This window comes from Clinocottus analis, unplaced genomic scaffold (genome assembly GCF_023055335.1).
Source record: "Clinocottus analis isolate CAN_PGR_092001 unplaced genomic scaffold, fCliAna1.0.p SCAF_7, whole genome shotgun sequence".
Lineage (NCBI taxonomy): Eukaryota > Metazoa > Chordata > Actinopteri > Perciformes > Cottidae > Clinocottus > Clinocottus analis.
The window spans coordinates 15538013-15553238 of record NW_027176229.1 but is presented as its reverse complement, the minus strand read 5'-3'; the positions used below and the strand labels follow the sequence as shown (position 1 = coordinate 15553238).

The 15226-nt window shown below is 39.8% G+C and overlaps 1 protein-coding gene across 1 annotated transcript; it reads left to right on the top strand.

Annotated features, from left to right (window-relative positions):
• The first annotated feature begins 6728 nt into the window (after positions 1-6728).
• cdk7 (cyclin-dependent kinase 7) lies at positions 6729-14957 on the top strand. Its single transcript, XM_068605092.1, has 12 exons — positions 6729-6847; positions 7054-7113; positions 7207-7240; positions 7339-7406; positions 7543-7611; positions 10648-10758; positions 10839-10957; positions 11376-11475; positions 11575-11661; positions 11755-11904; positions 12457-12595; positions 13261-14957. Exons 1-12 carry the CDS (start codon positions 6782-6784, stop codon positions 13287-13289), a joined length of 1032 nt encoding a protein of 343 aa, XP_068461193.1. The 5' UTR covers positions 6729-6781; the 3' UTR covers positions 13290-14957.
• The last annotated feature ends 269 nt before the right edge of the window (positions 14958-15226 follow it).

Sequence of the window (15226 nt, the reverse complement as noted above, 5' to 3'; positions counted from 1 at the left end):
TGGTCAGTCCTGGTTGAGTCAGTCTCCACGCCTCGTCGCTCTGACATAGGCCATAGAGAACGCTAATACCAGAGAATACCAGACTCCATTTGAGCATCCATGGTCCTTCTTGGTCAACTCACAGGAACCTGCCATTCATGAGGTGGAAAAACGTCCTTAACTGAAAGTTTCTGCGCTGGCCAAGATAGCAGCACCAAATTTTACATTCAACTCGGAGTAAAACACATAACACATATTAGATTAAATATGAAGTTAGGGTTAACAGAATGTATTTATTCCACTTATTGCTAAATTATTAATTTAATAAAGTAGATTAAAATGCTTCAAATATACAGTAAATACATAAAATGGATGAATAACACACAAAAAACTGATAAAACTGATGATCAAAAAATAGGGCTATCCTACTCGAAATAAATAGTGTTGAAGCTCAAAAAGCTCAATTTGAAATAACATAATCAGTGGCTCCACTCTCTCATTTACAATAGACATCCATGCAAACCTCTGCTGAGTCATTACTAAAAAGATAAATCTAATTAGATGATTTATTGCACATCCTCTGGGAAGTTTGGACATGAAATATGTTGCAAACCCGTGGGGTAACCTATGAATAAAGTTTATCACTATTGTCTTAATACAAAATGGTTCGTCCATAAACCAAAACTACTTGGATGACTTGAGAGGATGTTATTTGACAGGCACAGTAATATGAAGTCCAATTTAAGTGTGTGTGCAGTGTGGGTTTACTGAGACAAAAGTTACCACAACACACTTCACACGCTTCCAAAGAAGACAGGAAGGGTGTATGAGCGGGGTTGAGTGGATGAATAAAGGTAGATTAAGGTGTGTATGTGCTGGTGCTTTCCCCTTAATATGTCAAATTACAGCAGGATGGAAAACCCACATCAACCAACCTTGAACAAGCCACAGTTTTTCCGTTACAGCAATTCATCATTGTCAGAAGTTGTGTTCATCGTGTCTCCATGCAAACCTTGACCTTCCTTGTATGGAAAACATCCTTTACCATTAACATGTAATGCAAATGATGTCAGATGACCTTTCCCTCTTGGTGCCCAACAGTTACTACTAGCTGTTTCTCATCCCTAGTGTGTGTGTGTGTGTGTGTGTGTGTGTGTGTGCCCACGTGTAGAGCACCCACTGGGAGGTATTTCATTAGCCGGGGTGGTATTTGTGATTGTGTGCTCAGTATGTAAACACTCAGCACAGTTTCAAACTTAAAAAATGTGCAATGCCCTCAGTGGTTTGGGTGTTGTTACTTTTCACTTCCCCTGCTGTTGCACATTGATTAGATTCACACGTGAGTTATGTGTGAATATAAATATGTGTGAATATAAATGTGTTTATACTGGAGGCTCTATTTCATTGGGAGTGTTTTCATACCAGCAACTATGTATTGCTCATTAACTAATTTCTCCACTTATGGGCATATTCCTGCATGTGTGTGTTTGTGTGTGTGTGTGTGTGTGTGTGTGTGTGTGTGTATATATATATACATACATATATATATATATATATATATATATATATATATATATATATATATACATATATATATATATATATATATATATATATATATATATATATATATATATATATATTTGTTATGTTTTCCAGGAAACAAACTAAAGTTACAACTGCATTTTGGGTTTAAACTGAGCTCCAAATAAAAATAAGGCTCATGGTAATGTGTATTGTAGGATTTTGGAGATGCATTCTATATCTGCATGAGTATACAATAACAAACGAGTTTGTGTGTGTGTGTGTGTGTGTGTGTGTGTGTGTGTGTGTGTGTGCGTGTGCGTGTGTCTATTGATTTGGGATGTGTGCAAAAATACAAAGAGACCCCTGAGAGTGAGGGGTCAACAGCTGCTCCCCAACAACCAATCAATTGCAGTGTATCAGTGTGTGTGTATACATAGACACATATGCAAACACACACACACACACACACACACACACACACACACACACGGCAAGATACAGACTGTTCTTGAATCTGTTGCCATGGATACAAGATACAGGCAGCCAAGAGGGAGCAGTTTTCCAGCTTAAAGTGTAAATATTGAATCATGATGGGGAAGAAAGAGACAGCAGATCAGGGCAACGTTCCTGTCTGAATGATCTAAATATCTAGATAATCCTTTCATCTCTATTCACCGCTACAGGAAATCTGTTGCATCATTCATGTTCATCAAGTTCAACATAAAAAGATCAATCTGTCATCCCCATCCAGCCATTTATCTGACTCTCTATCATACAGACTGAGAGCTGGCCCCATTCCTTCATGTCTCCCTGCCTTTTTTGTCTGAAACATCTTCACTCCCTCAAGTGGGATACAAAGTAAATGCTTCCCCATGCCTGATTTTAAATACATAAAAGTGAATCTCATTCAAACCACTTTACCAAATGTTGATGCTTTTATGTGGCAACAGTTCCTCTGTGGTTTTATCGATGGGGAGAAAGGAGATTGAGATGAAAAAATGAGGGGAAAAAAACAGATTTAACAATTAATAAATGCGTTGGTAAAATGTTTTAAGTGGGGCCACTGGAGAGAAGGATTTAGAGAGGGAGAAAAGAGATGCGCTGAAGGTGAATGTCAATAATTGGTTGCCTGTCTTTATGAATAATATAAGCAGTGGAGTCAGCAGAGCTTAAATAGTAATAACACACTGTATTCATAACCAAACCTCAGCACTTGACTGCGCTGGGAAAGACAGCGGCGAGAGTCAATGTGCTCACCTTGAGCTGACATTGCGAGCAGGAGAGACTCACGTTCAATCAATGAAGGGCTTCTCTCAGGGAGTCCACTAATCTCACAGGGCAGCAGAGGGTTCATCAGCGCTGAGAGACCCCTGGGACTGACAGAGGTAATGGGGTTAGCTGAGAGAGAGGGAGAGAGAGAGAGTGTGTGTGCATGTGTGTGAGCAAGAGAAAAGGCAGTCGCCATGTGTAACACAGTGAAAGCATGCAGGGAACAATCAAGTGTATGTGTGTGATAGCGTGCCCTTGTGTGTTGCAGATACAGATGTGAGTAACAGTGCATGTGTGTGTGTGTGTGTGTATGCACGTGTGTGTGTGTGTGTGTGTCAAGAGGAGCAAGTGCCATGCTGATAGAGTGAGAAGTTAATGGGACGTGTGACAAGGTTGATTACTGAGGCCTCAGTGATCTGACTGGGTTAATGAAGTAAACGACTTCTTGGATAACACACTGCTCTTGCTATCTCCTGTTCCTGATACTCTCTGATAAACCAAAATGGCCCTCTCTGTGCCCTGAATTATCTGCCTACTGTTTGAATCCATCTCAGAACACACATTTAACACGTCCTCTATGTCCAAATGTATTTGCCTACTGTTCACAATCAATTAAGACGGGGAAAAAAATGAACAAATAAGCAACGTACAGCTATTTATTCTCACAGAACTGCTCAGCACAGTGTACAGTCTCCCTGAAGGACTAAAGTGGCCACCTGCTGTTTGCACATGCAGTCACACTTGCGTATACAACGCTAGACACACACACACACACACAAACAAAGGGAGAGAAAAAGTTTTTGGAAGACTTTGTTCTCCATTTGGGGCTGAGATAGAGCTTCTTCTAATGAGAGCGATAACGATGTCTGAGAGGAGATGCAGACCAGAAAAAAACAACGACGCAGATGGGAGCTAAGACAACAACAAAGACAGCCCTAAATGCAGTTGACTGCGGACTCCCTGCTGGCTCTGTCTATGTGCAGAGATGACATTGTGCCCATCCCCCTGCTACTTATAGGGACATTATCATAATGTTGTCTCCGTATGAGCCGAGCTATCAAGTGGGCTCATCTTGAAGTCCTCCACAAGCCTCGGTGTATGCTGATGCCTCAGATGATGGAGGAAGACAATAGGGAGCGAAAATAATAAATTCTGACCTAATATTTATTCAAACTGACAGTTCTGGCGTCTAACAATGCAGCCGAGGACTGACAGCACCAATTTGATGAATCTCAGCATCGGTTGTAAACAAACGGCAGCAAGGAAGATAATGGCTGTCCTTCTGTTTGTCCTTCTGCTTTCATATTGTCTTGTCACTATAGACATCTGCAACGAATAAACGTGAAATGAGCAAAGTGAATAAGGTTGTGGACGATGTTGCAGTAAGTCACTGTCATAAGTTAGATACATTTGAGTTCAATCTCAGCTTTTATGCTTTACTAAGGAGAAAAACATGCAACATATTAAGAATGAAAGCGTTCCATATACACATAAGAATAAATAATGAATAATGAACAATTAGTTCTCAGAAACAGATATTGTTTGTCACGACTTGTGTAAACCTTCACACCTCAAACATCCACCCTATACATCCTGTTGTGCATGTGGTCAGATACAGCTGCATTTGTGTGCGTGCTTGTGTGGGCCCATGTGAGAGTCAGAAACAGAAACAAAGAGGAAAACTCCCTCGACGAAAGAACACTGACACTTCCCATGAGACTCGGTGAGTAAAACAAAGAAAGAGACGTACCGCAGGTGTATAATACGAATCGCTACCATAGCACTGAATCATCCTTTTACCTACACATTTAATCAGAGTATCAAAATACATTTTTCACCTTATCTTTCCAATATAGTGACCGAACAGAGGGCATGCAATCTGACTAAAATGTCTAATTGAGAAATATGACCAACTAACACAGAGGTCAATGTGCAATATCTTAAATTCTGTCCGAAATTCATTTAAATATTTTATGCCTCGAGCAAACTGAAGCTTTGGACAGTATTATGTTGGTTCAGAAATGGCCTTTGGACTATTATATCCATGTTAGCGTTAAACAGGGTGATGCAAAGATGGAATTAACTGTAAGGGACCAACTGAAGGCCTCCTCTTCACTCTCTCAAAGACGGATTATTACGGCTATACAATAAGTGTACAGTGTTGAAGTGGCCACATACCACAGGCATACAAAAACACACAAAAGACACCTGTCCTGCATTTATTGTTTACTGTACATTGTGTGAACGCTGTCCCGTTTGAAGCAGCCTTCCAGCAGCAGGATGTGGTGTGCGACACGTCCTCGCTTAAGAACACCCACTTCCTATGAGTTTGATAAACAGCTCTGTGGTTTCACTCTCCTGCTGGCCGTCAAACAGAGGTAGGCCTGAACACACACACACACACGCACACACGCACACACGCACACACATAAACGCACCAGCTCAACAGCATCACCATCTGCTAATGTGACATATAGTCAGAGTGAGTTATTGTGTATAATGTTACCCATGCTATGATGAGATTTACTGTAAAAACTGTGGAAACGCCACCAGAATCACTTATGCCTCCATAACTCAGCTGCCACTCTCCTCATCCAAAGCCTCAGTGAGAAACTGAGAGGGACGAGCACAAGAATGCCCTCCAATCATAACATGAATTAGAGGAGGATATCAAGATGTCCCATTTGTTTTAGAGTGAATGATGTAAGTGGGTCTGAGTTATGTCCACCACTGGACAGTTATGTTCCACATTAAGGCTGCCTGGGCGTCTCTAAAGGTTGATGATACAATGCCAGGAAAGATTTAGACTACTGCTGAAGTCTCTTCTCTTCGCTCGTCTTCTCTTTTCTGCATGGTTGCATGAGCACATACGGTCCTGTCAGTCACGTCTGTGAGCTGTCAGGATATGAATGTGCATGCATCTGAGGGAAGACTGAGGGGTGTATTAGGCCTGCTGATCCTTCACACTCCTCTTGTCAAACTTTACATGAAAATGAAAGTCAGTGCGAGAGAGAAAGAAGTGTGTGCGTGTGTGTGTGTGTGTGTGTGTGTGTGTGTGTGTGTGTGTGTGTGTGTGTGTGTGTGTGTGTGCATGTGTTTGTGAGACATGGAGGGTTAAAGGAGAGGAGCCGTGCCTAATCCTGTGGGATGTGAGGGTATCTACTATGTATGTAGAGATGTGTTCAGTGGTGCATGGATCACAAAACCTTCCTAACTGACAGAGGAGACTCCCAAGAGACCATTGTCAAACTGGTAACTGCAACACAAAAAAAAAATCAAACTGTCTGGAACATAACAGTACTGCAAATTGCATCATAGTTGTGAAATGTTACAGGACTTTGAGAACAGATTCAATCTGAGTTGAGATTAAATTATTCAAATCACAGTATTTATATTCTATTTGTCGTAAAAGGAAACCTAATGATATTTTTCATGTAATACAGTATAATAAAAACCTGCTACACAAGTTTGTTTTTCTTAGGTTGCTTCAGAAGTCCTTTTAAGTTTAAGTGTATATATATATATATATATATATATATATATATATATATATATATATATATATATATATATATATATATATATATATATACATATATATATGTATATATATCCCATGACCGAAAAGGAGGGGGAATAAAACAAATCATATATAACCTATTATCATAAGTATTATTATTATTATTAATAATAATAATTGTATTATTAATATTTGTAGTAGTAATAGTAGTCCCACGTTACCGTCATAATAAACTAATGGTAAAATGTACACACTTAAACACACTTCATGAAAGTAAAACAATTGATGCACGGCATCCGCGACATAAATAAAATACAATGCATCACATCATGGGTACAAGTTGATTTCGTGTTCTCAGTGTCGCAGTGAACCGCTAGGTGGCGGTGTTGCTCAGTACAAAACCTCCTTTAACCCGGAAAAAGAACCTGCGGACCTTTAACTGGGCAGGAACAGGAAGTGCCCTTATGAAACTGACAGTTAGGCACCATGGCGCTTGATGTAAAATCCAGAAATAAACGATACGAGAAACTGGACTTCCTCGGAGAGGGTCAGGTAGGAAGAGCCACGACTTTGTTACTCCGGTCTTCACGTGCGTCTCCGTTTTTCCCCTCGCGCGCTCTGAATGGCGTTGTAGAAAACATGTGAGCGAAGCTAGCAAGCGTTCGCAGGTCGCTAATGTCAACAAAGCCTTGTGCTTCATTGTGCTGACAGCAGCAGTGGTGTTTCTGTACTTATCTCTCTCTTTTCCTCTTCTCCAGTTCGCCACGGTGTACAAAGCCAGGGACAAAACGAATGATACCATAGTGGCCATCAAAAAGGTAAAATAAATAATCTTACATCTGGACATCTGGTAGCATGTGTGTGCTCTGCAGACGCTAAACACCAAGCTGTTGTCTTTTTTTGTCTGGCAGATTAAGGTTGGCCACAGAACTGAGGCTAAAGATGGTAATTAAATACTAACTGTCTCTTAGCACACATTTGATGAGTTTACCACAAAGTGCAGTTCATTGCCACCTGCTTAATTAATGATGTCTTATCCATAGGTATTAATAGGACTGCTCTTCGAGAGATCAAACTCCTGCAGGAACTACATCATTCAAATATCATCGGGGTGGGTACACTTTAAAAAATCGTATTATTAAAATGTTAATGATATTACTCTTACTTCTAAAGGAAAACTATGGTGTTGTAAGTATTTTCTTGAACTTAAACTGAGCATTAACATGTCATGTTCTGGGTGCTTTTAGCTGCTGGATGCCTTTGGACACAAATCTAATATCAGCCTCGTGTTTGATTTCATGGAAACAGACCTAGAGGTGAGACAGTTTCTTGCTTTTTCAGAAAATCTCTGTCCGTTTCTATCACAGGGTAATAACATGGTACACTATTATGTAAACCCTTATAATAACCAATTGAGAAGTTGTTCTCATTTGGATTTGGTTAAATTGTAAGAGTTTGTGATCAGTTCACATTTTCTTGCTAATGTGTGTTGTCACAAATAAAAAATGTTGTTTCCTGAAACCTTTTATATCTCAAACAGTCTTAACTGCATTTCCTGAGTGTGTTTTTTAAATAACTTTTTCCCAGGAAAGATATTAGCCAAAGATATTAGTAAAGCTCTATTGGATTTTCTATCGTTAACATGGATGCATGATGCATCAGATGTCGGGCAGATACTTATTGAAAGTGTCTGTCTGTCTGTCTGTCTGTCTCTATCTATCTATCTATCTATCTATCTATCTATCTATCTATCTATCTATCTATCTATCTATCTATCTATCTTATTACACTTCTGTTAACTTTAAGGATTCTTTACCGATTTCCTGTAGTATTTATTTTTAATATAATAAGTAACAATTAATCTAATTTATACGAATTTATTTGTTACAGCTTGTTTTCCAGAGTTAGAAAAGCAATGTTTAAATCAAGCCTGTAGTTACCTTACACACCCAGTCAGCTTATTAAAAAAAAAATGTAAAAAAAAAATGTTGCATTTCATTCGTGGGCCACCGGATATTACCTTCTCCTTAATGAAGTTCAGGGAAATTCAGTGCATTTAAAAGCTGGGTTTCATTAGAGATACATTTTCCCACAAATATCTACTTTAGGTGTATGGCAACTCTGATAGTTATTAGTTTGATACCATGTTCAGCTTTCAATCTGTGAATGGCGAAGCTGGCCATTTACGTATTGAAGAGAATGAGCAAATGGATGAAGAGATTGTAATTGAGTGGAGTAAGGTTTTATGAAATGCATAATACCACTGAAAATATAAGCAAGATGGCAGCGTGAGTGCTCATGTTTAACCTTTAAGTTGTTCTGCAAGGTCATCGAGGCTTTTAGTTCCCTTCTCTGTTCTGTTTTAGTATACAAGGCTCCAGATGGGCGCCCGCCACCAATATATCAGACTCTAATAGAACGATGCGGAACAAGATAAATACGCTTAAAAAAAAATCAATAACACTCCACTCTTGGCTCTCACAGTGAATTGATGCCATTAGTGTCTTACAGGCAACAGACAGACACAAGGATGAAATATGATGCTCATCTTATCCTCGGTGCTGGAAGAGTATTTTTAGGCCAGAAGGTTACATTTGGCTGCATGAGCTTCGCAATTACAGATGTTCAATGTGTTTCTTACTAATAAAATTAAGTAGCAGGATAGTTAAGTCGGCGATTGTGGCGCTGGAGGACCAATAGAGTCTGGGTGAGAGGTTGAACCTGGATTGTGCTGTTATTCAATTCAGTTTATTTCGGAGCGCTTTACAATTTGTACACATACGACATCCCTGTCCCGGGAACTAAAAAACAACAACTAATTAATTCATCCGAGAGAGAGAGACTGAGTGAGTGAGTGAGGAAAGAGAGAGCTCAGTGTATCATAAGATGTCCCCAAGCAGTCTAAGCCTATAGCAGCACTTCTGAAAATTCAAGGGGGGGAATCTCTCTGACGGAATCACAGGGGGAGTTGCCCTCGAGAATTGCGAGAGGATTTATCTGACGCTCCCTCTCCTGACCGAGCCAGCCGTAACTACAAACCTGAGGAAAGTCTTAAGTCTACTTGTAGGAGCCATTAGTCACGGGTGTGTATTTTATTGTGGTAATGTGTGTTTTATTGTGATAGTTTAAATACGGGGCACCGGTACGAGCACGGGGGATTTGATGATGCATGGGTGACGGGGACATCAGACGGTTTTTACCGCTAGACCATATACTTCGTAAAACAGCTCAGGAAGTCCAAATAACAACATGTAACTGCCGTCAGTTGATAATTAAATGTGCAATAACCCAAAGAAATACCAACGGCTGGACTCTTTTTTTACCGCAGCAGCGTGTGAGAAACAGGATCTTATCCGGCACCCAGCAGAGTGGTCGACACGTAGATCGGCCACTACACTACTCTCTAATGAGGTTACTTCTGTCTGGCCCCGGGACTGAAAGTGGAAACTGGTTCCACAGAAGAGGAACTTGATAACAGAAGACTGGCCCTATCCTACTTTTTCAAAATAGCCCCGCATTTAAGCAGCTAATACAGGAGAAATGTGATCTCTCTTCCTAGTCCTCATTAGTACACGAGCATTCTGGCTTAACTGTAGAGACCCAAGAGACTTACCGGGGCAGCCTGATAATAAGGAGTTACAGTAATCTAGTCTTGAAGTAACAAATGCATGAATCAACTTTTCTGCATCGCTTTGAGATGAGATATGCCTGATTTTTGGTTTTTGATTGTCGATGATATGGTTTCAAAAGAAACCATATCATCAGATAATTGATTTCTGAGGTGTTCTTGACCAAGTAAAATAACTTCAGTCTTGTCCGAGTTTAATAACAGAAAGTTGCAGGTCATCCAGATTTGTCTTTAAGACGCGATTGAAGTTTAGCCACCTGGTTGATTTTATCTGGCTTAATTGATAGATATAATTGTGTATCATTGGCATAACAATTTCAAGTTTATGGAGTGTTTTCTGATAATATTGTCTATACGAAGCTTATTTAAGGTGAATAAAATTGTTTCAAGTCCATGATGAACGGCGAGGTCATCAAGGCTTCATCGTTTACATATACAAACTGAGATCGATCTGATGAATAGGATTTAAACCAGCTTAGTGTGGTACCTCTAATACCAATCCACTGGTCTCATCTCTCTAATAAGATGTCATGGTCAATGGTGTCGAATGCAGGTCTTGGCTGCAGCTGTGTATGTCTTCAGAGATATATCCCAATTGTCTTCAGTTCTCGTATCTGCTCTTATAGTAATAATTCATTGTTTTATGTGTACCTCAGAGTGTCATGGTTGAAGATTATTAGTTTTCAGATATCTGGCTTCATTTAAGCCTCTTTGTTTTTTTAAGGTGATCATCAAGGACACCAGCCTAGTCCTAACTCCGGCCAACATCAAAGCCTACATCCTCATGACCCTACAGGGATTAGAGTATATGCACCAACACTGGGTCCTACACAGGGTAAGAGCAACACACGCATGCATGCACACACAAACACACACAGTCTGTAATTTACATTTTGCTCCTTTTTGTATGTACAGGATCTGAAGCCCAATAATCTCCTGTTAGACGGCAGTGGGGTATTGAAGTTGGCTGATTTTGGTTTGGCCAAAGCATTTGGCAGCCCCAACAGAGTCTACACACATCAAGTTGTTACCAGGTCTGTACGTTTTGTCCATCTTATTGTGTTAATAATGCAGATCTTATACTTATCTGTACAGTACTCTGCCTTTTTTTCTCACTATAAGGAAATCTCCTCCACCTAAATTAATTTAGATAAATTAATCATCATGAGCTTAACTTTGTTAAATTAAATGTCTGTCATTTGGAGATACATTTGAGACTGGTTGATTTAAATTCATCTTCATTTAAGCTACGTAGGTAAATTTGAGACGTGTATGACGGCACAATAAATTGTTAGATTGATGGGACTCTCGTCCCGTCTTGGCTGAAGAATCTCAGGGTTGAAGGCTTCTTCACAGACAAGATGAATCCTGTTAAACTAGAATGGAGTATCATACTGAATGCCTGTTTTAAGAGTTGTACAAAGTAACTCTGTTTATTGATCTGTTTTCTAGGTGGTACCGCTCTCCTGAGCTCCTGTTCGGTGCCAGGATGTACGGTGTGGGTGTTGACATGTGGGCAGTGGGATGTATCTTGGCAGAGTTACTCCTTCGGGTGCACAAACCTCACTTCAAAGATATATTCTTAAAGTAACAAGGAATGCTGTTATTTTTGGTTCATTGCTTATGTCTCTATATGTCTGCTTTGATGTAGATACCATTCCTTGCTGGAGACTCAGATCTTGACCAGCTGACAAAGATCTTTGAGGCTCTTGGGACACCTACAGAAGAGATGTGGCCTGTTGGTATCTGTTTTTTACCCAGTGATGGATGTTTTTGCTTTGCTCCCAAGTGAAGCCCCTTGTGTAATTTGTTTGTCCTTCATTTTCTGCAGGGAATGACTAGTCTACCAGATTATGTGTCCTTCAAAATATTTCCTGGCACACCGCTGGAACATATATTTAGTGCAGCTGGAGATGACTTACTAGAGCTGCTCCTTGGGCTGTTCACCTTTAACCCCTTGACAAGGACCACAGCTACACAGGTAATTCACCAATAAAGCCCAGCCTAGCTTTTCTTATAGCCTAGCTTTACTCAAAGTCACATTATAGAAATAATGTGACTAGTTAAATGTGGGAAGACAATGAAGACTTAACATCTAAAAGAAACATTTTACATTTTTACTTAAGAGTTATTGAGAGATGTGTTGCAAGAAAATCAAAAGTTAAACATTTTAATAAATCATTACCATAATGGTGAGCTTGATCAACATGATGTAACACCATCGAGATGTCTTTTAATTTACACATTTTTAAATCAGCATTATGCTATTTATCCAGCTTTTTTGAAAATGGAAAGAACATAGCAACAAAGAGTAAGATACAAGCAAAACAATGTATTCATTTCTTGGAAACAGTTCATTCCTATAGCTTTTGTCATTTTTTTTTTATAGACTTGCGCCAAGGAGTAAGGCGACAAAGATAGACATACAATATGATACTCTTGTAAACACATATTTGCAGTATACTTTTGTAAGGACGGATTGCTCATCACCAGGTGATCTCATGATTCATACTGTTGTCTGTTATTTCTCCAGGCTCTGAATATGAAGTACTTCAGTAATCGACCTGGTCCCACTCCTGGTCCACAACTCCCCCGACCCAACAGTTCAGCTGAGGCTTTGAGGGAGAAGGAAATAGTCGGACTCAAAAGGAAAATCGAGGGCCTAGAGACAAGTAATTAACACATATTAGCTCACAGTGGATATATGTACGCCTCATCCACCAATTATCACCTTGACCTTGATGTACCCAAAGTCAACTAAAGCTGGTCAATAATATTATGGTAAAACTGTTTTGAAAGTTGTTGTTCAAGCCGTGTCTGCCACAAAATGTTAGACAGATTCCTCTCGGACCAAACTTACATCAAGCATGTTGTGTAATTTTAGCCTCGTGAACCAATCCTGTGTTCTCTAGTTTATGCACACCACGGTCTGAAATCCAGAATAGCACTTGACTGAACCTAGCAATTCAAAGGGTGTTGGCTGCTCATTTAACGACAGTTAGAAATTCAGAATATCGCAAAGTAGAACACAGACACATGTACAGTTTAGTGGATTGTGGTTGGATACTTTTTACGGGAGGAGGACCTTGGCATTTCTGGGAGGTTCAAAGCTTTTTCATCTCCTGCTTCTGTGGTGTGGAAAATATCTGGGTTGAGTATAAGATATGCTTTATGCTATAGTATATTACAGAGAATTTCCAAATACTTAAAGTAGGCGGAAACCTTAGATGTAAGCAGAGGTCTTGTTAGGCTGGTTTTACTTGCACATGTGGTGTAGATGCAGTATGTCACTGTATTGTTCTGATGTGTTTTGTAACAACAGTCTTTGTATTTTCAGCTGTGATGAAGAAGAAACTAATTTTCTGACCACAAGGGACCTTGCTAATCAGATGATCATCATCTTCACACCATTCTGTGGCTCAGCTTTCCCGCATTGCTCAGGAGCGTCCACTGGAACGAAAACCAAAAGTCCAGCGCAGAGAGAAAGAGCTCAGAAGTGGTAGACTTTAGGACATTTTAGAAGTAGTAGCTGTTGAATCAGTTGAGAATTGTGCCTATGGTTTGGTCAAAGGTGCTGCTGTCTGGAGCATCACATCCATTGATGTGCAACAGAGGTCAAAAGCGTCTGGTCTTCCTTCATTGTAACAATGATGCCTAAGCTCTGGGAGCCTGTTGTAATATGTATATTTATGTGGCTGAAAAATAAGATCAACCAAACAAGCAAGCCTGATTTATTTCAAGTGTGTATAAATATTTAAATGGTGCAAATGCATGATTGGGATTTTCACGCTGGGGTCCGACTCACCATGAAACTATATCGGAATACATGATTCATATGATTCATTAGAAGTATTTCTCCTGTGATAGTAAGGCATAGTTGTGAGAATGTTCCTGCAAGTTCACACAATAACGTCCAAACCGTCCACCTGATTTCATGTTTTCTCCCAGGGTCTACTTATTCTGCCTTTTTGAATATGAGTGGACGGTATTACACCTGTGGTTTATTTCCTCAGCACATGTCTGGAGGAAAGATTTGTGTATTTGTTAAACTGTTTGTGTTTCTGTGGCGACGTCCCGTCTTCAGGGCAGACGCTTGGCTTGACAGTGTCATGCAGCAATGCGTCGTGAGGCATATCGGTCCTGGCCTGTCCTTTTGCTTCAGCATTACTGTGATTCAACGCAGTCCGACATGTCGGAGGCCTGATGCTCCGGCAGGTGCTCGGCTGCCCTTTTGGTTTTCTGTCGAACAGTATCAGATTATGTCACAGAGTTAAAAACAAAATGACTTTAACAAAAACCAAGACATTTATATTTTTGTGTATTGTTAAAGGTAATCTGCTTCAATTTTCACAATGACTAAGCTTTAATTTCCCATGAGGGATGTCTGATGAATAGTTTAAATAAATGAAAAAAATATAAACACTTTTTGAACCTGTATGGGTTTGCATTTGAGGTCACGGTCCCATAAGCTCAGAGAGAAGGGAGCCTGTGTGATGTGTTCCTATATTCATAAACTCTCACAATGCTGCACTGAGAGGGAACACAATGATGTTGTGTGATGGCAGTGAGTGACCAGTGTGTGTTGGGTAACTGGGTCAGATGACAGATCTGGCAAATAGCAGCACAGTCATGGAAAGCCACAGTAGCAGCCTTATCAGCTCAGGCGCATTTAAAGGCTGTTGCGGTGGCCAGGAAAGCAACAAAAACACTGTTGCCCACATGCTGTTCTAGAATATGAGCACAGGGTTAGTGGGAGAAAGTCACCATTGCTCATATATCTGATTCAACAAGATAAGCACGTGGGATGAATATTACTGTGTAAAGCTGTATGTAAAGCAGAATTTAACCGAAAGTCAAAAGATATCTGAACACATTTACTGAACGTCAAGGTCCACAACCATTATCTGTAGGAACAGGCAGGTTTACTGGTCTTTCTTTAGACTGTGTGTTCTGGGGGATGTAGAAGATAGGTGCTTAACTGACAAACACCAGAGATTAATATTCACACTGTCTCACACGAATGTAATAAATGTGAGCCAGGGGATAGAAAATGTTCTACTAAGTAATATACATTATGTGGAGCATAATTATAATTCTAGATCACTCAACGTGTGCTGTATATCTTTTTGATATAGTTGTAACCTTTTAACTGCCATAATAACAGTGTGAAATAGCGCCCATAAAATCCTTCTCCAGTCTCTTAATAATCCTTGGTCTTCCAATGCATCTATAGTTTTATTACAAATTAATTTGTGGTATCTGGCTTTGTGCTTGTCTTTTTTTTTGTGTGTGTGGTTGATGTG

Excerpts from the sequence above, each read along its gene's own strand:
- cdk7 (XM_068605092.1), top strand. The coding sequence starts at position 6,782 with ATGGCGCTTGATGTAAAATCCAGAAATAAACGATACGAGAAACTGGAC. Across the intron at positions 10,759-10,838 it reads AACACTGGGTCCTACACAGG|GATCTGAAGCCCAATAATCT; the intron begins GTAAGAGCAACA and ends TTGTATGTACAG. Across the intron at positions 12,596-13,260 it reads AATCGAGGGCCTAGAGACAA|CTGTGATGAAGAAGAAACTA; the intron begins GTAATTAACACA and ends TTGTATTTTCAG.